Raw genomic sequence first — 26,069 nt, 5'->3', positions numbered from 1 at the left:
TTCAGCCTGCCCCGGAGCCCTGGGGAACGGGCACTTCCCCGGCTCAGGCTCTGCCTCTGGCTGGGAGGACGCATCTTGCCAAGATAGTTCTGTCGCAAAAGCCATTGTGTGCGTGGACTTCGCTGTGGCCAGCGGTCAGGCTGCTCACCAGAGTGAGACCTCGGGCCGTCCCTTGTCTTCTCCACTAAGCGAATGCAGAAGGTGGCACTCCTACTGGAGCCACAGGCGTTCACTGAGCACTTACTATGTGCCGGGTTTGTTCAGTGGAAAGTGTCAGGTCCCCGTGCCCCTGTGGTGGAGGGTGGCGGGAGGTTTATGGCCACCAGGAAAGGATCCCTGGAGAAGGGGGTGGGAAGGATAGGCCTTGATGGGTGCAGAGGAGGGGAGGCCAGGCCTCAGAGGTTAAGGACCTCTGGGGGTTCAATCACTGGTACCAAAAAAAAAAAATCAAAAAAGAATAGAAGTTTATTTGGCTCATGGATTTGGAGGCTGGAGAGTCCTATGCATGGTGCCAGCATCAGGTGAGGGCCTTGGACCTGGTGGAGGACATTGTGTGGTGACACAGAGCAAGCAGGCTAGCTGGGGTCTCTTTACCTCTTCGTATAAAGCCACTAATGTCATCCTAGGGGACTCATCTGGTCCTAATGACCTCCTGAAGGCTGACCCCAGCCTCCATTGACACATGACTTCTGGGGTTAATATTCCAACTTGAGTGTCTGACATAGTCGGGGACATTCCCCAACCCTGGGGACTGTAACATACACAGGAGGGGAATCGTGACATCCAAACCTCAACTCCCACAGACTTGAACTTGACCTTAAGCCTAACTCAGGGAAAGATTGTTCAGCCGATGACCCCTGACCTTGGACAAAACACTGACGGCCCAGCGAGATCCCCGGGAACTGAGAAGGTGCCCCACCATAGGAAACTGTCCCTCAGGGGGCTGCGGAGGCATCCCTTGTGGACGGGGAGCTGGAGGGGTGGGGACTGGGCAGCCCTGCATGTGGCCCTGGGCATGGCTGTGGGGTGCCAGTGTCCCAGAGGACAGCCCCGGAGCCCTCCAGATCGGCTCGCTTATTGAATTAGCACTTGACACAGGACCGAGCAGGCGGCTCGTGGGATGAAGCCCCGGCTGTAAGTGATTCTGACACCCAGTCGGCCGGGAGAGAGCTCACGGACTGGAAATGATTAGAGATTAATATCTGGTCCAGCTCTTTGGAACTTGCGCGCGGGCGCATGCGCATTGTGCTCTCCAGCCTCCCTGAGGTACTGCTCTCCGGCTGCCATTTCTCAGGGACCTCTGAAGCCGGCTAATCCAGCCTAGGCCTCGTTCGCCCGGGGCGCGTTCGGCGGGGGGCGGGTCTGCGTCGGTGTCGGGGTCGACATGGGGGTGGCAGCCAGGGTGGCTGCGGCCGCCTCGGCCTCGTTCCCGGCCACCACAGCCTTGTTCGCCGCTTGGTTATTCCTGCGAGGTAAGGCAGCGGCGGGGGGTTGGGGGTCTGCGTGGGGGTGGCAGCCAGGGTGGCGGCCTCGGCCTCGTTCCTGGCCGCCAGGGCCTTGTTCGCTGCTTGGTTACTCCCATGAGGTAAGGCAGCGGCGGGGGGTCGGCGTGGGGGTGGCAGCCAGGGTGGCGGCCTCGGGCCGCCGCCGCTTCGTTATTCCCGCGAGGTAAGGGCGGGGGGTCGGCGGTTGGGGAGTCGGCTTGGGGTGGGGGGGTCGGCGTCGGCGGCGGGGGGGGGGGGTCGGCGGGGGGCGCGGTCCTCGGGGGGTGGGGTCGGCGTCGGAGTCGGCATGGGGGTGGCAGCCAGGGTGGCTGCGGCCGCCTCGGCCTCGTTCCTGGCCGCCAGGGCCTTGTTCGCCGCTTGGTTACTCCCATGAGGTAAGGCAGCGGCGGGGGGTCGGCGTGGGGGTGGCAGCCAGGGTGACGGCCTCGGGCTCCTTCCCGGCCGGGGCCGCTTCGTTATTACCGCAAGGTAAGGCAGCGGCGGGGGGGGGGGTCGGCGGTGGGGGAGTCGGCTTCGGGGGGGGTCGGCGGGAGGGGGGTCAGCGGTCGGCGTGGCGTGGGGCGCTGACGGCGGGGTCGGCGTCGGGGTCGGCATGGCGGTGGCAGCCAGGGTGGCTGCGGCTGCCTCGGCCTCGTTCCCGGCCACCAAGGCCTTGTTCGCAAGGTAAGGCAGCGGCGGGGGGGGGGGAATCGGCTTTGGGTTGTGGGGGTCGGCGGGGAGGGGTCCGGGTCGGGGGGGCGGGGTCGGCGTCGGAGTCGGCATGGGGGTGGCAGCCAGGGTGGCTGCGGCCGCCTGGGTCTCGTTCCTGGCCGCCAGGGCCTTGTTCGCGACTTGGTTACTCCCATGAGGTAAGGCAGCGGCGGGGGGGGGGTCGGCGTGGGGGTGGCAGCCAGGGTGGCGGCCTCGGGCTCCTTCCTGGCCGGGGCCGCTTCGTTATTACCACAAGGTAAGGCAGCGGCGGGGGTGGGGGTGGGGGAGTCGGCTTGGGGGGGGTCGGCTTCGGCGGGGGGGGTCGGCGGGAGGGGGGTCAGCGGTCGGCGTGGGGCGCTGACGGCGGGGTCGGCGTCGGGGTCGGCATGGGGGTGGCAGCCAGGGTGGCTGCGGCCGCCTCGGCCTCGTTCCTGGCCGCCAGGGCCTTGTTCGCCGCTTGGTTACTCCCATGAGGTAAGGCAGCGGCGTGGGGGTGGCAGCCAGGGTGGCGGCCTCGGCCTCGTTCCCGGCCGCCGCCGCTTCGTTATTCCCACGAGGTAAGGGGGGGGGGTCGGCGTTTGGGGAGTCGGCTTGGGGTGGGGGGGTCGGCGTCGGCGGCAGGGGGGTGTCGGCGGGGGGCGCGGTCCTCGGGGGGCGGGGTCGGCGTCGGAGTCGGCATGGGGGTGGCAGCCAGGGTGGCTGCGGCCGCCTCGGCCTCGTTCCCGGCCGCCAGGGCCTTGTTCGCCGCTTGGTTACTCCCATGAGGTAAGGCAGTGGCGGGGGGTCGGCGTGGGGGTGGCAGCCAGGGTGGCGGCCTCGGGCCCCTTCCCGGCCGCCAAGGCCTTGTTCGCAAGGTAAGGCAGCGGCGGGGGTGGGGGTGGGGGAGTCGGCTTGGGGGGGGTCGGCTTCGGCGGGGGGGGGTCGGCGGGAGGGGGGTCAGCGGTCGGCGTGGGGCGCTGACGGCGGGGTCGGCGTCGGGGTCGGCATGGGGGTGGCAGCCAGGGTGGCTGCGGCCGCCTCGGCCTCGTTCCTGGCCGCCAGGGCCTTGTTCGCCGCTTGGTTACTCCCATGAGGTAAGGCAGTGGCGGGGGGTCGGCGTGGGGGTGGCAGCCAGGGTGGCGGCCTCGGGCCCCTTCCCGGCCGCCAAGGCCTTGTTCGCAAGGTAAGGCAGCGGCGGGGGGGGGGGGGGGAGTCGGCTTTGGGTGGTGGGGGTCGGCGGCGGGGGGGTCGGCGGGGAGGGTTCCGGGTCGGCGGGGGGCGCGGTCGGCGGGGTCGGTGTCGTCCTCGGCGTCGGGGTCGGCATGGGGGTGGCAGCCAGGGTGACTGTGGCCGCCTCGGCCTCGTTCCCGGCCGCCACGGCCTTGTTCGCGGCTTGGTTATTCCCGCGAAGTAAGGCAGCGGCGGTGGGGGGGGTGGGTCGGCGGTGGGGGGGTGGGTCGGCGGTGGGGGGGTGGGGGTCAGCGTCGGCGCGGGGGGGGGGGGGTCGGCGGGGCGGTCCGGGTCGGCTGGGGGCGAGGTCGGCAGGGTCGGCGGGGGGTGGGTCGGCGTCGGCGTTGGTGTCGGGGTCCGCATGGGGGTGGCAGTCAGGGTGGCTGCGGCCGCCTCGGCCTCCTTCCCGGCCATTAGGGCCTTGTTGGCCGCTTGGTTATTCCCGTGAGGTAAGGCAGCGGCGGGGGGTTGGGGGTCTGCGTGGGGGTGGCAGCCAGGGTGGCGGCCTCGGCCGGGAACAGGCCGAGGCCGCTTCGTTGTTACCACAAGGTAAGGCGGGGGGGGGGGGGGGGGGGGGGGGGGGGGTCGGCGGGGGGTGGTGGCCTTGGGGGGGGGTCGGCGGGGGGGGGGGTGGCCTTGGGGTGGTGGAGGTCGGCCTTTTATTCTCTTTTTAGAATCTGAATCCTATGTACTTACCCAGGTCTAGCTCATCTCTTACAATTTGTACCAAAATACATTTTAGCATTTATTTTGCGGCAGGGTAGGGCCCTTGCCACCCTCCCATTACACTAACTCTTACCAAGGAGGAAAGTGGTGTTACCAAGAAAGACCTATTTATTTTTTTAGGAGTTCCCACTCTGGAGATTATAATGAGGAGCTAGAATCACCTCCACCCTTGGAGATAGATCCAAGATTGGGGTCCTTAGGCACAGGTGTAAAGGTTGATCCATTGCCTAAACCTCTTACACTGGCACAGAAGATGATGTACACACACACACACACACACACACCAAAACTCAGAGAGGAAGGGAGGGAGGGAGGGAGGGCAGGGAAAGAAGGAAGGAGACCCTTTGAAATCCATTGAGAAATGATACTGTTCTGGTCAACCTGACAGAAAATGGATATTTGTTGTCGTTTTCTGACTTACCATATTGTGACCAAGCATAGTGCTTTTATTTTTATTATTTTTTTATTAAGACCTTTACTAGGATTCACCTGGTTTATAACTTTCTACCTTTAAATATAACTGGATCTGCTGGGAGGTGGTGGCAGAGTCTGTAATCCCAGATATTCAGGAGGCTGAGGCTGGAGGATCGCAAGTTTGAGGTAAACTTGGGGAACTGAGCCAGACTCTGTTTCAAAATAAAAACTAATCTGGGCATGGTGGCACACACCTGTAATCCCAGCGGCTCAGAATGGTGAAACAGGAGAATTGGGAGTTCAAAGCCAACCTTAGTAATTTAACGAGGCCCTGAGTAACTCAGTGGGACCTATCTCTAAATAAAATACAAAAGAGGGCTGGGGCTGTGGCTCAGTGGTTGAGTTCCCAAGAGTTCCATCTCTGATAGCAAAAAAAAAATTAATAATAAATGAATAAATAAAATAAAAGGGCTGGGGATGTAGCTCAGCAGTAGAGCACCCCTGGATATTTGTACTAGGGAGTACAAAAAAAAAAAGAATTTTCAATGCATATTACTTTTTGTCTAGTTTATTTCATTCAGAATCTCCCTGTTTTTGCTATTATCAATAGTTCTTTATTCTTGCTAAGTATGTTTCCAAAATTTATTATCTATTTTCCTATTGATATACATTGGGGATTTTTTTTAAGTAAACCAGGTTATATTTATACAGTGGAAAATTATTAAGCAATGAAAATAAGAAGTACATTCACATTCAACAACTTCGATAAGTCTTATAAAAATACATATGGAGCTAAAAAAGCCACACACCGAAGAACACATGTGTATGATTGCACTGTATAAAGTAACAAAACAGGCAAAACTAATCCTTGTTATTAGAAGTTAAAATACTGCCTAACTCTGGGGGAGCGGAGGGAATAATTAGGGGAGCAATGAGAGAGGGCTCATGAAGGTGCATTTGATGTCCAATTTCTTGACCTGGGTTAGGGTTTAGTGGATATGTTTACTTTGTGATAATTCATTGTGCTATACGTGATTTTCTTTTGTCTGTTATATTTAATAAAAGAGAAGCTCTATTAACAGTAAAAAAAAATCAATCTCTACATTCATGGAATAGTTAGTAATCAAATGCCTACTATATGTTTAATATGAGTATAAGGGTTCTGAGGCATGTAAGACAGACATGTTCCCACAGTCCAACATTGGGGATTTTTTGACTATTACAAATAAAACCACCATGAATAGTTGTGCACAAGTCTCAGTGTGGATGTATGCTTTTATTTCTCTGGAGTAAATATCTCGACAGATGTGATTTAATTTTTAAAGCAACTGCCAAACAGTTTTCTAACAGTTTGTGCCATTGTTTGTACTACATGTTATACTCTGCAGTTCTAAGAGAGATACCATAGTCTTCATCTTTGTCAACATTTGTTATGATCAGTCTTAAATTTTGTCCATCTTACTGTATGTGTAATAACATTGCAGTTTTGATTTACATTTCAACTTATGTTGGATATCCTTTCATGTGCACATTCACCATATTTGTATCTACTTTGGTGAAGAAAAAAATCTTCTGCCCATCTTTTCAAATTGGGTCATTTTTCTTATTAATAAGATGCAAAAATCATTTGTATATCCTAGATATCATTCTCTTGAGAGAGATATGTTTTGCCAATACTTTGTCCTAGTCTGTCAGCTTATCTTTCCATTTCCATAACAATGAATATAGAATAGACAAAGTTTGTTGTTGTTGTTGTTTTTGGTACTGGGGATTGAATTCAGGGGCATACCACCACTGAGAGAGCTAGTTAGTTTTAAAAGTCTCTGCCAAACAGCTTTTTATATTTTCTTCCAGAAGTTGTATAGGTTTAGCTGCTACATTTAGGTCTGTAGTCTATTCCTACCAGTAGTGTGTGAGGGATCCCATTGAGTCACATCCTTGCCAACTTATTATTATCTTTTTTATTATAACCATCTTAATAGATGTGAAGTAGTATCTCACTGAGGTTGTACATTTCCCTAATGGTGCTGGGTATCCTTTCATTTGCTTATTGGCTTTTGCCTATTTTCTTTGGAGAAATGTCTATTCTAATTTCTTGCCATTTGTCTTTTCATATTGAACAATAAGAATTGCTTATATATTCTAGGTAGTTATATTCTAACTACATGAATTGTAAATATTTTCTTCTATGATTGTGTTTTCACTTTCTTCGATGGTAGCCTTTAAAAGTTTTAAATTTGATGAAGTTCATTACTTTATTATTTTTTATTTTGGTGCTTGGGCCTTTGGTGTCTTAACTACAAAGTCATTGTCTACTCCAAGATTTACCTATGCTTTCTTACATTTAGTTTTGGTTCTTACATATATATGTGTTGTCCATTTTGAGTTCTTACATTTATGTCTGTGGTCCATTTTGAGGTAATTTTTATGTGGGGTAGCGTTTAACTTAATTCTTTTGCATTAAAGACTACATCATTTTGAAATATATTTTCATTTGGAATGCAATTCTAGGATGTCAGTGTTTTTTTTCTTTCAGAACTTGAAAATGCTGATGTACTGTTTTCTGGTTTGCATGGTTCTTGAATGAATTTTGACATTTTACTTTCACTCCTTTGTACATAATGCTATCTGATTTCTGTAGATGCTTTTCAATTTTTTTCTTAGCACTGGTTTTAAGCATTTAGTGTATATTTGTGTTATCTTTATCATTTTTCTTATTTATTGAGCTTTTTGAATCTGAGTGTTCATCAGATATAGAACATTTTTATTTATTATTTCTTCAAATGTGTTTTTCTCACCTCTTTTTGGAACTAGCATAACACATATATTGGACTGGTTGAAGCTGTGCATACTGATGCTCTGTTCAGTTCAGTCTCTTTCTCCGTGTTTGATTTTGGAGAGTCTTTATCACTGCATATTCAGTTTGCCGATATTGACTTCTTCAATGTCGAATCTGCTGTTAATCTCATTCAGTGTAATTTTCACCTTAGCCATTGTTTTATCTGAGCTTGAATTAGACATTTTTATATCTTCTTTTTTCTCCTTTAAATGCTTATGCTTTTCCATAGCATCTTGAACATATGGTATACAACTGTATTAATGTCCTTGTATAATAACTCTATCACAGTGTAATTAATGATCATTTCTATTAATTTTCTTTTCCACATGGGTTATATTTTCCTACCTCTCTGCATGCCTCATACATTTTTATTGGATTCCAAATATTGTGAATTTACCTTGTTGAGTATTGGATATTTTGTATTCTTTTAAATATTCTTGAGCTGTGTACAGCTTTTTGCTGAACTATCTTGGAAACATATTTTGTATTCTTTTAAATATTCTTGAGCTGTGTACAGCTTTTTTCTGCACTATCTTGGAAACATTTTTGTCTTTTTAAGATTCTGCTAGACAGGAGTTACCTTCAATCTTGGGCTAATTTTTGCCTTTTACTGAATGTGTTACTTGATGCCCTTTTATTACAGATTTTCCATTCCAGCTGATGATTACAAAAATTGATCTCCATGCCAACAATCACCACCACCTTCTATCCTGTTCCTTTCTGAAGGTTCTTTCTCTGGCCTTACATGTGCACCCATTGTTACTTAACCACAGACTTCAGGGGAACCCTCCATGGATGTCTAGAGAGCTAGTGCATGTACACACTCTCCCTCCCTCTGCAGTTCTCTACTTTCTCCTTTATTCTGCTCTGTGACTTCTAGCTGCATTGGTCTCTTCAGACTTTGAAATCCATCTCTTCAACTCAGGAGATTTTCTATTTGAATTTCCCTTCTCTGGATGTGACCTGAAAAATTCTTTCCAGGGAGTAAATTGGGATAATCCTAGCACTCATCTCTCATGCTTAACTTTATCTTAGAGGTCACGCTTATGCTGCTTATTATCTAATATCTGAGAAATGTTGTTGTTTGTATTTTGTCCACTTTTTTTCCAATGTTTCATATGCAAGGGTAAATATGTTGCCCCTCTCGGAGAGGTTTAGTCCTCCATAAATGTTTAACACTATTCTCTGGCACATCATTTACAATAGATGAGGTTCTTCCTGGTAACAGCAGCGTTAGGCCTTCTGAATGCTCCTAGGCAAGTGCCTTCACAAGTTTCCAATGGTGTATGTTATTATGCTGCCAATTATTTGTTTCAGATATGTTTTTCTTGTCTCATTTAGATTGTACTCTGACATTAGGAACCCTTCATATCTTAGAATTTTATGTCCCCTCCACCCAAACTGGATACATTTACCTTTAACAATTACTCAACTCTTACCCCATAAGAATTCCCTTTGAGGTATTAAAGAATAATGCACTTGAGATTATTTATCTCCATGCCAACAATCACCACCACATTCTATCCTGTTACTTTTCTGAAGGTTTTTAACATAACCTTATATTAAACATCAGTGCCACATATTTAAATGCTATAAGTAAAAGTGAATGCTGATTCATCCACTAATTGTATGTATCCTGGTAGAAAGAACTACCACTACCTTATTCTGGCCAGTTGAGAAATTTTCTTCTCATTATCCACCAGACTAGTTAATATGTCTTTAAGGCAATAAGTTTAAAAAATAATGCTGATAAATCAAAATATTGAAAACTCTACAAACTAAGCAGCTAGTTCTTCAGTAACTGGAAGCACTGACTATGCATATAAAATTATATCTGATTATGAGTCAAAGTAAATATCAAGAAGATAATATACAATTAGATCATTTTGCTATTCTGATTTTTCCACCAATGAATTGTCATTAATTTCTATTCTATAATAAAAAAAATTCTACAACATACCATATTCTATAATAAGAAAAATAAGAAAAAAATTAAAACTAGTTTTTAAAGATCTGCTTAAATATTCCAGTATCATGTAACCAAACAACTACTCTCCACAACAACTATGTTTTTATTCAACAACAAACACATTCAGGGGTACATTCCTGGAGTTGAGGATGCATGCTGCTGAGAGGTGGACCTTAAATGCCTTGTTCTCATAGCTTATTTCCTCTCAGTACTATTTATATACGGGGGCTTAATAGTTAATATATGTGTTTAGGTTAATAGTGTAGTATATTTATAATATCATTGGAACCATGAGTTTATCCAACAAATCATTTGTTAACTCTCTCATACATTCTAGGCATTTCCCTAGTCACTGATGTAACAGTAGTGAACAAAACAACTAATTTCCTGCTCGTGTTGGAAATTGTGTTTGAGGTTGGGTTGGAGCAGTCGAGTAGATAAAAAATGTAAGGCAAGTAGTAAGAGAAGTCTAAAGTGGTAAGGCAAGTCTGAAGAGAAAGAAAGGCAAGGTGATGGGCTTGATAGTCATGGCAAGAGGCTCTATTTTGTGTAGGGTGGCCAGGGAAGGCCTTTATCACATGAAATGCCACTGTTACAGAGACATGATAAAGTGAGGGGGTAGTTAGCTAGTCAGATGATTTGGGGAGTTAAGGTTGAGGCAAAGTTGCAAGTGTAAATGCTCTGAAGCGCAGGGGTGGGCTTGGTGTATTTAAATGGAACTAACAGAGCAATTGAAGAATGTTAGGAAATGGGGAGAAAAGGATGAGGGGAGTCACATTGAATAAGAGCAGTCCATAATAAGGCAGGGCAGTCCATAATAAAGTCATGGCTTTTTTTCCTTTTTTTTTTTTTCCTGATACCAGAGATTGAACCCCCAGGGGCACTGTGTTTTTTTAAAATATTTTATTTAGAGATAGGGTCTCACTGAGTTGCTTAGGGACTCGCTACATTTCTGAGGCTGGCTTTGAACTCAGGATCCTCCTGAGAGCCTCCTGAGCTGCTGGGATTACAGATGAGTACGACCAGGCCTGGCTAAAGTCATTGCCTTTTATTTGGAAATGGGAAGCTATAGGAAGATTTTCAGCAGAGAGACACAATCAAATTTATATTTAAAAATATCACTCTAGTTGCCATCAGGACAATAGATATTGGGGAAAATGAGGGCAGAAGCAAGGACAGAAGAAGGCTATGGGAATCATTCAGGTGACTTATGATGTGGGTTTGGCCTGTATATTGGCTTAGCAGATGCAGAGGAGTGGTCAGATTCTGGGCATGTTTCAAATGCTTATTTGGAAAGAAGGAAGTCAGAAAAATAAATAAATAAAATGCTGTATAATTTATATCAAATTCTAGAAAATGCAAAACAATCTATAATGACAGGAGATGTTTGGAGACAGAAAAGGAGAGGGGAGGGATTACAAAGAAGATGAAAGACTCTTGATTTTGGTGATAGTCTCATGGGTATATTCATGTCAAAACTTATCAAATTGTACACCTTAAACATGTGCAATTTATTGTAGGTCAACTATATCTCAATAAAATTATAAAAATAAAGACATAATATTGTCGAATGGACTGGAGTTGGAATGTGAGAGAAAAGAGATCAAAGATGGTTTGTAAGTTTTGGGCTTTGAGCACCTGGGTAATGGGAATTAAATTGTCGTTCTTATTTCTGAGATAGGGAAGACTGAAAGGAGCAGATTTTGAGAGAAAAATGAATTCAGTTTTCAACATGTTATTAGAGATGCCTACTAGATACATTTTATAACATAATAAATACATGGTAGAAAAGAAATGAAGAATGACTCAGACAGTTTCTATGATCCACTGGTTCTCCAGAAAGCGCAGAAGTACACTGGACCAAAGGGGACCTCTCATGGCCCCTGTAGACAAATGTTTGTGCACACCTTTTTTCCAACGTTTTCTTTATTTAACATTATGAACATGGTGGACTACATTCTTTTCTCTGAGTTTTAAAGATTGAGTTAATTTGGGGAAACAACTGATGGGTTCATTGTTGGAGGTTGATGAATAACTTTAGCAGAGACTATAGTAACAAGCCCTTGGTCACAGACAAATGAGAATGGCTCCACCAAGGATGGGAGCATTGCAGACACTCTTTCTTGGGCTGGCTAGCTTGTGCCTTCCCCCCCCTTAACTGTACATATCAGTAATTCAGCTATATTATGATTTAAATCAGATTTTGCTCCTCTTGTCAGAAAGTACAACATTTGCTTGTTAGTTGATAGGTTGTGATGAAAAGGAGTCTACTCCTTGGGTTTGAAACTTAGCTCCGTTACTCACTGGATGTGTGACTGCCTCAATTTACTCTAAAATAAGGATTGGAATAGGACCTACTACTACTGTAAGGTACTATTGTTATGAAGATCAAATGAATTGATATGTATAAAACCTTCAGAATAACAACTGGACATAAAGCGTTCAAGAAATGTTAGCTACTAGCTTTCTTCTCTGACAATCGGTTTTGTCAGTTGGTTCCCACTAAGTTGTGGACTTTTTCGGACCAGGACCAGATATCTTGTCTTTTGATTTTCATCCACTCCCACACCATGCTAGGGCTTTGTCCAGCGTCTGGCATGAATGGTAGCACAAAATGAAAGTTAAAAATATGCTGTTGAATTAAATGATTTCTTCCCTTCTGGATAAAGATAAGAATCTCAAGATCTTAGCCCCAAGACTACTGTCCATCTCTCTGCCCTCACCTGTCCCCGCCTTAAAAAAAAGCAGGCCATTCATTGTCTCCAGTTTACACCCTCACTCACAGTTCCATTCACCTTCCCCTTTCCTAATCAGAGGGATCTTGGGGTGGGGCTTCAAGGAACCTCTAGGAGTTTGAAGGGGAGGGAGCCTGGAACCATAGACTAGCTGTGACAAGTCATGAGTGGGATTTGGTAGTTCAGAAAAGGAGGTACCCAACCAGGAATGGGGGATGGGAGTGATGGTGAAGTGGAGTAGGCTAGTTCAGGATGGACCAGAAATGAGACGTTGAGGAAAGCCAGAAAGGACTGGTTGGCGGAGTGGGGGGGGATGGGTGGGTGATGACTGGAATCATGCAGAGGGTCGCTTGTGAGGTCACAGAAGCAAAGGCAGGTGATTGGAGGAGAAAGAGAGTCCTAGTTGCCCCGGCAACGACTGGAGGAGAAGGTCTTCAGTTGAGGAGAAGGTCTCCACTAGAGAAGGACGGAGCTCTGGCTCCCTGCGTTCTCCAGTAGAGTCTGTGCATCGACCCCCAGATATCCCTGCTGACGAGTCACCTGGGAAAGGCTTAAGCCTTCCCAGGCGCCACCCCTCCGCGCCTCGCTACCCACCCGCCCCCTGAGGCCCACCCTCACCTCGGGGAGCGTCACCAGCTCCCCGAGGTGACCACAACATGGCTGAGGCGCCGGGGCTGCTCTTCTGGCTGTTCGTGCTCTGTCCGACCTGGCGAGTGCCGGGCCAACCGGACCCGAGCACCGGCCGGCGCTTCTCGAAGCACAAACTCTGTGCAGACGACCAATGCAGCAGTGAGTGCACAGGCGGGCGGGCAGCCCGGGGTCTCCGCGGTGGCTCTTCGGGGCTGCATGGGGCTCCAATCCTGTGGTCCCCAGCCCCGCGGGCTGGGCTAGGGGGTCGCTGGAAGACGGGTGGGGCGCAGGAGTGACAGAGCCTCGGGACCCTGCGTGTGTCCCCTCCGGCTCTGCCGGCGCCCCGGCCACTCGACTCCCACTTGTTGCCAGCGTTTTATTTTTCTCTACTGAGTGAGGTGGGGGTTGGGAAACACGATTCCCCAGGGACAGCTCTCAGTTTATTCCCTTCCAGGATTCGCCTAGGATCTCAGTGGGTGATGGGGTTGCGTGCCGCGTGCCCGGGGGCTCCCCACGCTGTATCAGAGCGCTTTTCTGCCCCCGCCACAGGGACCTGGGCCAGTGAGGTATCAGGGCAGATGCTCTCCAGGGCTCGGTGGCCCTAATCCCAGCGGCAGGTTGATGGTGGGGCTCCTTGGGAAAGGCTCACTGGCCCCTTCGTCCTTTTGCTGCACTGGGGATTGGGCTGGTTTTGCCTTTTAACAGGGACTAGAGTTTAGGCTTGGGAAGAGCACCGAGTCCAGGCACGCAATGTGTTCCGAGGTCTCGGCCCTGACTCTGCTTCAGTCCTGTCATTTCTGTGCATAGAAACCTCCCTTCATATTTGAGGTAGGGTAGCAGGTGGGCCAATAATCTTTTGCTTTTGAAAGAGGCCAAGGATCTGCACCAGCCACCTGGGAACTGCAGCCTCTTCTGTGCACAGGAAGCGGACAGAATTGCTTCCCAGTCCTGGATTGGAGGTGGGCGGTGGGGAGGATGTAGCCATTCAGATTCAGATGAAGAGGTTTGTTGCAATAACAATAATAAATACTCCAAGATTTTTATAAGCCAATTCAGTTTTAGACTCAGTCGCTAGTGTTGTTGGAACCTCTTTCCTCTGTATATTTACTGGCCCAGAATACTTCTTATGGCCTCCCGCTTGGTTTCTAGTAACCTTGTAACTTGATGACCCTGTTGTCCATAAATTGTAAGCAGTACATATTTTAAAATATTCATGCTAAAAAGGCCAAGAAGTTTACCATTGAGCTCTTTATGCCTAAATTGGTGTTACCAAAAACAAATTTTATAATTTGAATTGTTTGTTCCACTCCAATAAAGAAATAAGATGTCTCCAATATATGTTAAGCAGTTCCTAGAGGTAACCCTAAGGCTGGAGTAAATAAACACTCAGAAAAGCAAAGCAGCTGCCATGATATTTCCTTTCAGTTTTGGGTGAACAAAATCAGGCTTCCAGCATGGTAAAATGTTTGCTATTCTTTGCTATCGAGCGCTATCCTACATGGGCTACCTGGACAATATCATCACTGATGCTTCCTCAGTACTAAGACATGGTGTTGGTAAGGTTCAGTGGGGTAACATAACTTGAGAAATGGCCTATGTCCAAACAGATGTGACCAAACACAACAGGTGGGTCTGTGTTGTGTTGTAGGAAGTAGTGAGGTGTGGATGTCAGGTGTCCTTTTGTGTGCCTTCCAAATAAGTGCTCCAAAAAAAAAAAAAAAAAAAAAAAGAACTAAATAGGTGCTCCATAGTATGCATTATGTTGTCACCTAATATATTACTGATTTGTAAATCCTCTATGACCTAAGGGGGAACAAGAGAAACATTGCCATTTCCACTTGTGATGAGAATTCCCCACCTTAAAGTGTCTCTCACCTTCAACTTGGCCTCTTAATTATATATGAATTAGGATGCTGACAGTTCTGAAAATAGTCCTATTTTAGCTTCAAAAAAAAAAAACAAGTTACCCTCTCCAAATCTGTGTTTGTTCCTCAGACATATATTTTTATAAAACACACATTCTTGTGTATTTTACTGCTAATTGGCTTTTAGAAAAAGTGTTATTTCCATTTATTCTTTGTGATTTTTACATACATCTATTGTCCATTTCATCTTAAATCAGAAACTGTGTATTTGGTCAACCAAAAGAAAAATGTTGCTTCTACCAGTTTCTAGATCAATTGTGATTCTAGTCCTGCATTTTAAGCATGAAGGTATTGCCTGACCTTTTCTCATGGTTAAACTTGTTCCTTGTCAGATAGGATACCCACTTTTGATTTTGTTTATTAAAAAAAATACGAATGAGAATGTTTTGAAACAATGTTGAATATAGTCAACAATATTTGCTCAGAGAAAATACATTTCCTGGTAATTTACCCAGATCCTGAACACAGAGACAGCAACTCTGCTGCAAATGAAATTTACAGTGTTTACGGCTGCATGGTAGCACTTGCAGCCACTTAAAGGTAATGTCTTTTAGTGGTTAGTTCAAGTTAATTAACCCCTTGGGGGTTCCTGGATATTCTTCCCTCTTCCCTATTACCTCTGCATGAAGCCATACTTAAGCCTGTCCGTGTCTACACTTGGATTTACATATTTGCAAAATGAAGCTTTTTATGATTATGAAACAGAAAAAAATTGAGGCCTGCAAGAACCAAGAGTTTCACTGAAACCAGCCATGGTTGGTGGTAGCCACTTTGGTTTTTATTTCTCAGCACAGAGAAAAATAGAGAAGCTTCCTTTTCCCTTGTCTAATTGCAGGGAATATTGTATTTTATAGCAATAAAATCTCTAAGGATTTTAGATACTTTGAGCAGGTGAATTAAAAGTGATTCCAGAGAGTACTGGAAAAACTTGATTTTTGTTCATAGTGGGATTCATATTTCCTGATGAGTCAGTATGGACTGTGAAAAATCAAATCCTAATGTTTGTTTTTCTTTTTTTAAATGTTCATATACAGTGTTAATGTATCGAGGTGAAGCTCTTGAAGATTTCAGAGGCCCAGATTGTCTTTTTGTGAATTTTAAAAAAGGTGACCCTGTATATGTCTACTATAAACTTGCAGAGGTATCACCAGAATGTTGGGCCAGAAGCGTAAGTAAAAGTTTGACAGGTGTTATATTCTTACTTTTGATGGGTTTTTCAGCAGTGTAGATTTAAATGACTGATTTCTTGGGGTCTTTGTAGAGTTAACCTGACCTCTCTGCCAGGCCCTGTGCTCCTAACACGCCTTGGACCTGGCACAGCATAGAAAGTCAGGAGACTTTCTGAAACAGAACTGAACTGGTTGTGGTTGCTATCCCTCACATCAAGTTCCAGAAGGCTCTACACATCATAAAGGTTGTCATGGTGAAAACCTGACAATTTTTAGTTTTACTGCTTCAAAAGGGAAGGATTCATGGACATTAGAGTTAATCCTGTAAATTAAGTCTGAGATAGTAACTCAGGCATGCATATTTAAAGTTGATTTTTTGTGTATTTTACCTAATCATTTGTGCTGTTTTTACTCTAAAAAAGCAGAGTATTATGTTCATTATGTGCTTTTTTTTTCTCCCCTTTTTTTTCTTTTTTGCAACTTCTGGGCCATCCATTTCCTGCTTTTCCTATATTCTATGCCTGAAGGTTCCCCCAGGGGTTCTACTTCCAGCCAGTTGTATGGATCTTCTGATGAAAGACATGACATTGTTTATATCATTCTTTGATATTTTAAATGGGGAGATTCACTAGGAGTGACCTCATTGAGAGACTTATGAGTATTGTCCTTTTCATTTAAAAAAATGTGATATGTGGATTGTTTACTTAAAATAGTAGCAAGGGTCTTTGATGACTGTAGGAATGTTCCAGTTTAGAGACATTCCGGGTTGCATCCCTGAAAGTTCTCACCCTAAATAAAACACCACACAGCAGAAAATAAGAGTAATCCCTATGGGAAAACTAGTTTCATTTTGTTGCCATTTCTGATTCTTAGGGAATGATCTTGAAACATGGTGGCTCTAGGTACAAACTTTATATTTAGACAGAGTCCCAGTTGCAGTACTCCATATAAAGAACCATCTATTGTTTCTTTCAAGTATACCAAATAGGATTGGTAATCTTTAAACTTGGAACTGTTTTTCCATGTACCTAAGTGGCATTTTTCATATAGTAGTCATCTTTCTCCCCTTCTTTGAGCTTTTGGATAAATGGCTTGATTTACATTTTCTTCTGTCACATTGTAGCCTGTTAACTATGTTCATCCCTAGGACTCTTGCCATTCTGGGTGGCAGCACTCATCTTGTCTTCCTGAGGAGCCCTGCTTTCAGCACCTGACCAGAAAGGATCTTTGCCGACTGATGAGTATTTGGGTGGCACTTTGTTTGCATTGCTCCTGTGGCATTCATTTGTCTTCTTTGCCTTCAGTCAGGTTGTGTTTTATGTTAGCTCCCTATAAAGTAAAAAACTCAGTTAGAAAAGGACTCCTGTCTAATCCATCTTCCTTTTGAATATTTCCTTTCAGGGCAGTGGCACTTAAGTACATTTGTTCTGATAGTAGCTTATGCAGAATTTGTTCTCTTGTGGCAGTTCTTTGCTCCCCACCCACAAATCAAATCAACAGCACCTTGGCAGGGATGATGTATGGAAGCAAAATTAGATATAAAAATTATTTCCAGTCATGAGCTTCCATGATTCTGCATCATTTCTTTTTCATATCACAAGAAATGGGATACCACCCAGTGTGTAATTATGGAGCTTTATATAATCTATGGTCTCAATTGACACAGATTAAGAAGAGATAAATGTGTTTCCTTTCTCCATACATCTCTGGTTTCTTTCCCTTTTCCAAATTTAACCTTAATAGAATTTTCAACAGAAGGGAAAATTGTATTTCCCCTCAGACTCGCCTCTCATGTCATGAGTGTTATACTTAGGAAATTAAAAACTCTTTATTTAGTTTTCAAAATGATTTCTCCTTTCGAGTTTTTAGTTTTCATTCTGCAATGTTGTTGGTTTTCTAGAGTCTCAGACTTTATCTGCAGTGATGAAGCTTTTAATTGCTCTGTCTTATCTAATCTTCATGGCAGTATTCTACCACTAATACTGGCTCTCAGATGGTTTCTAGATATAACAAGAACATTCATGAATGGGGATATTTTAGAGGTAGTGATAAGATGCCTTTTTTAATTTTCTTTTTTGGGCATTTGATTTGCCTATCAGTTTCCTTTAATTATTGGCAAGAATCTTCTGTTCCTTTTAGTCAGTAGTTAGTAATAAGAGTGTCTTTCTCAAGGGGAACTTTATATACCTTTTGTACACTTTATGTAACTTCATATAATTTAGCTGTTGGTGCTGAAAATAAATGGCGTTCTTTTCTGCAGAGGATTTATTTTCGGTGAAACTGAAGCTTGATATGTGGTTTCGTATGCATTATATTGTAATTTTATTTTCTCCCCAAGTACTTGTAAAAGTAGATTTGGAAAAAGCTAGGAAAGCATATACTATCAATACATTTGCTATAGTGGTAATACATTTTAGAGATTTTGTATTGTTTTTACTTATTAATTTTCATGACTGCTGTGTATTGGTTAAGAAAGACATAAATATTGGTTTATGAGCAATGCTACAAAATGTACAGGTAAATTCTTGCTAGAGGTTATTTGGAATTGCATTTATAACCAGCTTTGATTTACATAGTTTTAACCATATAATATACAGTAATCTCCTATGCAGATCTTTTATTTACTTCAGAAGTCTTAACTTTATGTGCTCTGTGTTGAGAATTAAGCTAAATGTAAAAAAGAAAACTTCAGTGGTTGGAAATGTTGTTTTAACAGTTCTGTACTTAATTTTTATTTGGAATAATAATCTCAGTGTAATTGTTATAGCAACTTTCTTTCTTGGTTATACCATATACCTATCTATTATGTGTATATTTCCTGCCACTTCTGAGAAATCTCTTATTTATATTCCTTGTACAGAATTTATTTGATATTTGTCTCTTTTGCACTATAGGTTGGCCATATTTTTGGATACTTTCCAAAAGATTTCATCAAGGTAGTTCGTGAATATACTGAAGAAGAGCTACAAATTCCAACAGATGTAAGTTATGGATTTCTTTTTTGTTCTCAATTGTAAACTGGCTTATAAATCCACCAGCTATATTCAGTTAACTGCTTCTGAAAGTTTTATAATGTGTTTGGGGGGCAATCTAACATTTGTGTATCAGATTTTCATTTGAAATCAGACTACCTGTAAAAAAAAAAGTTTGAAAGGCATTCAAGGGTGATTATATTATAATCTGAAAGTTGTCTAATATGTTGAAACAGATATTCTTGTAGAAGGCTGTTTACTCAACTATGGGGCTTTTCTCTTCTGTTTTATATGTGAAAAATAATTTAATATATTTGTACTTGGCTATTAAATTTAAGAGGTAAATAATTTCATTTTACAGGCAAAACTCATTGGATAGTTATTAGACATTTTAAGTATATTTAGGTTAAATTAATAAACTCTAACTTTTATACTAGGCTAGAACTATGTACTTACAAAGGTTTTCTTATTCTTAGTCATATATGGGATCATAGTCATGTTATAGATTTGGAAAAGGGGACCTGAGCGTTTCAGGTGATGTTCAGTCTCAGATCTTTTAAGGCCCCAACTGCTTCCTTTATACAGCATTCCTGTATGGTGCTCTGACTTAAATTGATTTTGTGACTGAAAGGATTTCGTGTTCTAGAATTCTCACTTCAGCTGATTATATTCTAAAGTTTTAAATTGTATAGTAATTGATGCCCACCAACATTGAAACATCTTTGGGCAGCTCTTTGTCGTGGCTGTAGAATATGCAAGCTGCTAGGCTAGGACAGTTCTTAGATTAGATGGGCTGAATGGATAAAGTCATCCTGTTTGTTGCTGTTGTTCCTAAAATTTCTTCATAATCTCGGGCCATAAAATCACTTCTGTTGCTTGTTGGACTTCATTGTTGGTAAAGAGAGTTCTTGGGATTTAAGCTGTGACAGCAGTTCACTGATTACAGAGAACTCATTTGTTTTGAACTCTGCCTTCTCATTATATTTCCCATTACATGCATCCCTCATGGCTTAGAAATGCATGTGATGGGGAGAGGAAATCACTCATCCCTCCTACATTGAACTGCCTCCCCCACCCCCGGAACCCCCGCAGAATATTATGAAGATTTAATTAGGAGATGGAATTTTTTTTTAATTTCCATTCATACTATGGCTCCTTTTATATCAATTTGCTTACTAGTGGCAAGAAGGAAGACTAGATAAATATATAGATAGTCCTGAGAGAGATCTTAGTGACTGTGAAACCCTGATGAAGAGGAAGGTGTATACCTTGTTGAATCTTGTTTTCAGTTTGTTCTTGTGGTAATAATATCCTTAATATCATTCTTTATTCCACCAAATGTACTTGTATCTCAGTAAGATACTTTAAAACTGATTCATCTTTCTCAGTGCTGCAGGATCTTCCAGCTTTTCCTGAGCAAATGATTAAGAGTTAAATTTCTGAAACATAGGTGTAGATATTAAGAGCTGGAGGATCCTATAAGTGATACCTTGCCTTTCCCTACTTATGCTCAGAGCAAATTGAGAGAGACCCAAGAGTCAGGCAGTTGGAGACCAAATTGTCACCATTTTTACTCATTATGCTTTTTAAAGAATATGACCCATGTGAAAGAAAGAAAGAGAGAGAGAGAGAAAGAAAGAAAGAAATAATAGACTTTCTAACACTGTAGTCTAGAAAAAGACAGATTTACTCAGCCATAGATGGAGTGAGCCAATGGGGGTTGGAGGAGGGTAATCTGGTTGACCCCAAAGATTCTTTAGAACCAATCCTGTATTTGGGAGCGTGGATGAGTTTGCTTTTGTGACTCTTTGTTATTGACACACTAATGTTTTTCTTTTCCTTACAGGAGACAGATTTTGTCCGTTTTGATGGTGGAAGAGATGATTTTGATAATTATAATGTAGAAGAACTTCTAGGATTTTTGAAATTGTATGATTCTGCAAATGAAGATTCTGAGAAAGCTATAGAAAAAGTGGAACAATTTCCTGAAGTCTCCCAGGACGTTGAACCTGAACCTAAACCAGTAGTAGCAAACTCAGAGCAAATTGAAAGTGCATTCTCAGAAAACACTATGGATCTTGAGGAACAATTTTTGGCTCAGAAGAACCATCCTCATTCGTATAGTCAAACAGATAATGCTCAGGGTGAACAAACTTCATTTGAACCTTTTGAAGAAATACTACCAGATAACTTGAAAGTGCCAGAAAGTGAAAACAACAAAACCAGCAACAGTTCTCAGGTCTCAAACGAACAGGAGAAGACTGATGCTTATAAACTTTTGAAAAAAGAAATGACATTAGACTTGAAAACCAAATTTGGCTCTACTGCTGATACACTTGTGTCTGATGATGAGACGTCCAGAATGGTGACTTCATTAGAAGATGATTTTGATGATGAGGAATTGGATGCTGATTGTTATGCATTTGATAAGGAAGAAGAGGAGAATGAGGAAAGCTTTGGGGAGCTCCTGTTACCAACCTTTATAAATGAAGAAGACATGAAATTCCCAGTGGAGTTTGGAGTGGAGAAATATTTAATAGGTGAAGAGCAGAATTCAAATGAAGAAGATAAGGTTGAGTCACACATTTTGAGCGTAGCAGAGCAAATGCTTGATAATCGTGTGAATGATAATAGAGACATAGGAATAAAGGAAAGTAACATATTTGAAGAGGCTGCAGTGCTTGATGATATCCAAGACTTGATCTATTTTGTGAGGTACAAGCACTCCACAGTGGAGGAGACTGCTCCATTGATAACAGCGAATCCTCTAGAGGAAATCTGGGCTAAAGCTAAAGGTAAATACCTGCCTTCGGCTTGAGCTGGAGAAAAGGAGTTGTTCCATCCAGGTGTTTTCGTGTATTATTGTAAAGTTCTGTTCAGTTTCCATGTGCCTAAAGAAGAAAGGAGGCTGACTCAGGGGCCCCATATGTTCCTTTATTCATTCTTTTGGGCTAGAGCATGAAAGGACATTGCTTATTCTTTTTTTCCTTTAGGACAGTTGGGATTGGTTAGCATGTTCAAAAAGAAATTTTATAAAAAGCTAAAGAGAAAGATATAAATGAGAAACTAATGCACAAAAGTAGACCTGTTAACAGTACAGATTTTATGTTAAAATTATAAAAGGGCTTTATTAAACATAATTTCTTAATCATAAAATACCTGTACTAGATCATGTGGGTGTGGAGTGACTAGCATAACTTTTTTTTTTTTTTATTTTTTTAGAATTTAATCTCTTTTTATGTGGTGCTGAGGATCGAACCCAGTGCCTCACCTGCACTAGGCAAGTGCTCTATCACTCAACCCTAGCCCTAGAATAACTTTTAATGGATAGCTTGCCTGAATTCCCCTCCCCAGCATTCATCTTTTGTGGATACCATGCTATTTCCAGTCTCTTGGGGTTCTAAGGTCCTTGCATTCATATTAATCAAGGATGGAACCAGGATGACAAGCCTTGTAATGTAGTGCTTGACACATAGAACTGTCTTTCAATTAAATATTTGTCAAACTGACAATGAGCCAATATCCTGATAAAAGCTTTCTCTTTCCTGGTTTCATATTTGATCATCTCTATCCATTGTTTTTCAAAATGAAATATTTCAACTGAGAGTATATGATAAGAATTCCAGAAGGACATAAAGCCATTGGAAAATTTACTTCCCAAGAGTGCTAATTTTACCTGATAATTGGGGGAAGAAAACAGTTGTACATTTAATCAAAGCAGATATATATTGGATAAGAATGCAAAGTACAAGTGAATGTTCAGGGTAGAGTATGAAGCTGTAAAGAGATAATCTTTGCTCTGGATCCTATTGGTCTATGTCCTGAGCTCAGGAAGGAGACAGGTTCACCATTTGGCTCCTAGGTTACTTTGAATATATTTGAAAGGCACATTAGCAAGCTAGACTTACGGAATTCCCTTGTCTATACTGGCTCAGTGAGACCAGCACACTTGTAGATGAAAGAGTTCCTGTTATTTCTGAGCAGAATAGACATTTCACATTTTTGATCTGGACCAGAATTCTCTTCTGCACATTTATTCATGTGGGTGTATGTTGGTTTGCCAAGGGAAGGTAAGTTATTGAAGCCTCTATCATAATAGGACACCCATAGCACAAAAGTTAATAACTAGAATCAACAAATGGGACTTACTCAAACTAAAAAGTTTTTTCTCAGCAAAAGAAACAATAAGAGAGGTAATAGGGAGCCTACATCCTGGGAACAAATCTTTACTCCTCACACTTCAGATAGAGCCCTAATATCCAGAGTATACAAAGAACTCAAAAAATTGGACAATAAGATAACAAATAACCCAATCAACAAATGGGCCAAGGACCTGAACAGACACTTCTCAGAGGAGGACATACAATCAATCAACAAGTACATGAAAAATTGCTCACCATCTCTAGCAGTCAGAGAAATGCAAATCAAAACCACCCTAAGATACCATCTCACTCCAGTAAGATTGGCAGCCAGTGGGAGATGAGAAACAATTTTTCAAAAAAATCCCCAATAATGGCATCAACAGCATTCTACTTTTGTGTTGCTCACTCTCATTTTATCAGTAAATTAGATGATGATTAAATGTTTCATTTTATCCATCCAGTATGGTGCTATGAAGCCATAATTACTGTATTTTGTGTTTTTAAAGGTTCTGGTCTGTAAGCATAGCTATAGCATTATCCTGCACCAGTGCAGGGCTTGGCAGCACTGATCTGACCCCCACCCCCCCGCCCCATCTGCACAAACAGAGTGTAGGAGAACTCATAGCAGGGGGGATTCAGTTAATTTGAGAAGGAATAACATATCAGTTCTCCCATTTTCCAGAAGACATTGCATCCATATATGAACACTACTGACTTCTGAACTGTCTTTAACTCCATAAGGTTCTGAAAATGAATCATGCACCATTAAGATTTGTTATTTTCATGCTCCAAAACTTTCAAGATTAGGGAAAACTTGGCTTACAAAATTAAGAATGAATTATTTCCCTGGCCTTTTAGGTTCCACCACAAAATGATGTCAATGACCTTTATGGGTAAAATCTTCCCAAATGTCATTTAATGTGTCTCAGGTGCTGAGATGCTGAGCCAATGGGGCAGACTTCACCAGCAGTCAAATTCATAGACCAATAGTGAATGGAGGGCCTGGGGTTGTAGCTCAGTGGTAGAGCGCTTGTCTAACATGTGAGGCACTGGGTTTGATTCTCAGCACTGCATACAAATAAATAAAATAAAGGTCCAACAAATAAATAAAACAAAGGTCCATCAAAAACTAAAAAGAAATTTTAAAAAATTAGGCAAAAGCTTAAAAAAATAGTAGTGAATGGAATCTCAGGGTTGAGAAAGACCTTAGAGGCAACTACTGGTCCAACATCTTTTTTTAGAGGGAGGGAGGGAGGGAGGGGGGAGAGAGAGAGAGAGAGAGAGAGAGAGAGAGAGAGAGAGAGAGAGAATTTTAATATTTATTTTTTAGTTATCGGCGGACACAACATCTTTTTTTTTTTTTTGTATGTGGTGCTGAGGATTGAACCCTGGCCACACGCACGCCAGACGAGCGCCCTACCGCTTGAGCCACATCCCCAGCCCAACTGGTCCAACTTCTTAATAACTGCATGTTGGACTCCTAGCTGTTTAATCAAACGTACCCCAGGCTCATGTAACTCATACTGAAATTCCACCCCTACAAGCTCTCAGGTCTGACTGGAATTCTACTTCATTCACAGAGCCTCAATGCAGGTCTGTACCCAATTCCCTTTAGTCTCTCTTGGTATTACTGTGTTCTTTTTAAATAGCTGTCATCTGTCCGTTCAATAAATAGTTGTTGAGTATCTCTGCCAGGTGCCAGATGCTGTGTTAAGCCTTGGCTCATTCCACCTGCAAATCTGCAAACCAAGACTCCCTCTCTTTCAGCTTTCCTAAAATTTTTAACACAAAGTTTCACCAGCACTAAATCCATGTTTGTTGAATGTGACCCTGTCTATATATCTCTGGTTTTAAAAATTTTCCTTGAGTAAATATTGTTCTGATAGCAGTTGTATGGTCATGGAAGTATTGGAGAATAGACTGGAGATTGTTCATTTTATAATTGAAGGGTCTGACAGCTCTAATTAGGATTTTGAAGTTTTCTTCTCTGTGTTAATTGTCTTTAGGAGAGCCACATATTCCAGGCACTGTGACTCATATATTTAGTGAAACACTCGGTGAATATTGAAACTGAAGAGAGACAATTCTTATTCTATAGCATAAAATAAAACAGCCATTCCCCCTTTCAGTTTTAGAGCTACTTATAACAGAAGATACTTCTGTTGATGCTGCTGATACAGAAGACCATCTAGAGATAAAGGTGGAAGAGCCAGCAGATGCCACCCTTTTGGACAACATACTTTTCTTGTTATATTCATTCTTGCCTTATTTCTCTAAGACGGTAAGTTTGATATAGTTTCTTCAATTAGAATGTTGATTATTTATTAGTTTTTAAGTGGCTTCTGGTCATGAAGTGAAGAACTTAAAATGTCTTTATGAAAATGACTCCTGACCCTTTGAGTAGATAGCTCCTGAAACAAAAGCCATAGGGGTGTGGCTTAATGGCTACTTAGTTTAGCATATGAGGAAGATTTGCTGTCTACCAAGGCTGGACATTTGTACACCTGTAAAAACTTGGTTCTTCCCCTCAGAACCTTTCATTCTGGCAGGGAGATAACAGCATTCACTTGAAACACAGTAAGATAATGGCAGAAAGAGAGGTATTTATTTGATGGTAGAACATTATTGTCCATAAATGCATTTATTCTGGTTGGAAGGGTGATCAATAAGGTCAGAAAGTAGTTGAGATGTGTTTGAAGCACAGGCAAAGGGCAAACAGGAGTCTGACATGTGGTTTGTTGTTGATTAGACAGGCTGGGGTGGAGGACGGTGGGGGAAGCTGGCAGTCAGAAGAAATGTGTTCAGAGAAATGGAAACATGAAGAAAAGGGTATTTGGGGAGGCCAGGAGAATGTGAATAGTTGGTATTGTAAAGTGTAAAGTTGGAGGGGGATGGTCTGTTGGAGAGGCCAGCAAATCTTAAAGGAAGTCATGAGCCAAAGTAGCATTAGACCATTAATAGTGGGGATCCTTAGAAAGTTTTAAGAATGAAAGGAATTAGGTTATATCTGTTTCTTAGAAAGAGTCACTTAAGGCTGATCTTTCTAAAGAAAATCATGATCCAAACAAGACATTTAATATGTCTAGAAGCTTATCTAAGCATTTTAGGACTTACCTCCCCCTCATGGTATTTGTTGATATTGGA

General features: G+C 43.0%; 1 protein-coding gene across 1 annotated transcript in view; it reads left to right on the top strand.

The window, feature by feature from the left end:
- Window positions 1-1,322: 1,322 nt before the first annotated feature.
- Window positions 1,323-26,069, top strand: part of LOC139702478 (transport and Golgi organization protein 1 homolog) — a 66,842-nt gene continuing 42,095 nt past the window's right edge. The window contains exons 1-5 of the mRNA XM_071603805.1: window positions 1,323-1,472; window positions 15,677-15,810; window positions 18,706-18,792; window positions 20,630-21,578; window positions 25,055-25,206. Of these exons, the coding sequence (XP_071459906.1) occupies window positions 1,385-1,472; window positions 15,677-15,810; window positions 18,706-18,792; window positions 20,630-21,578; window positions 25,055-25,206 (1,410 nt within the window). The 5' untranslated portion in view covers window positions 1,323-1,384. The remainder of the gene's footprint in view (window positions 1,473-15,676; window positions 15,811-18,705; window positions 18,793-20,629; window positions 21,579-25,054; window positions 25,207-26,069) is intronic.

The sequence above is a fragment of the Marmota flaviventris genome, chromosome 17, assembly GCF_047511675.1.
Source record: "Marmota flaviventris isolate mMarFla1 chromosome 17, mMarFla1.hap1, whole genome shotgun sequence".
Lineage (NCBI taxonomy): Eukaryota > Metazoa > Chordata > Mammalia > Rodentia > Sciuridae > Marmota > Marmota flaviventris.
The sequence above is the reverse complement of the archived record's forward strand: the minus strand, read 5'-3'. Positions and strand labels throughout refer to the sequence as shown.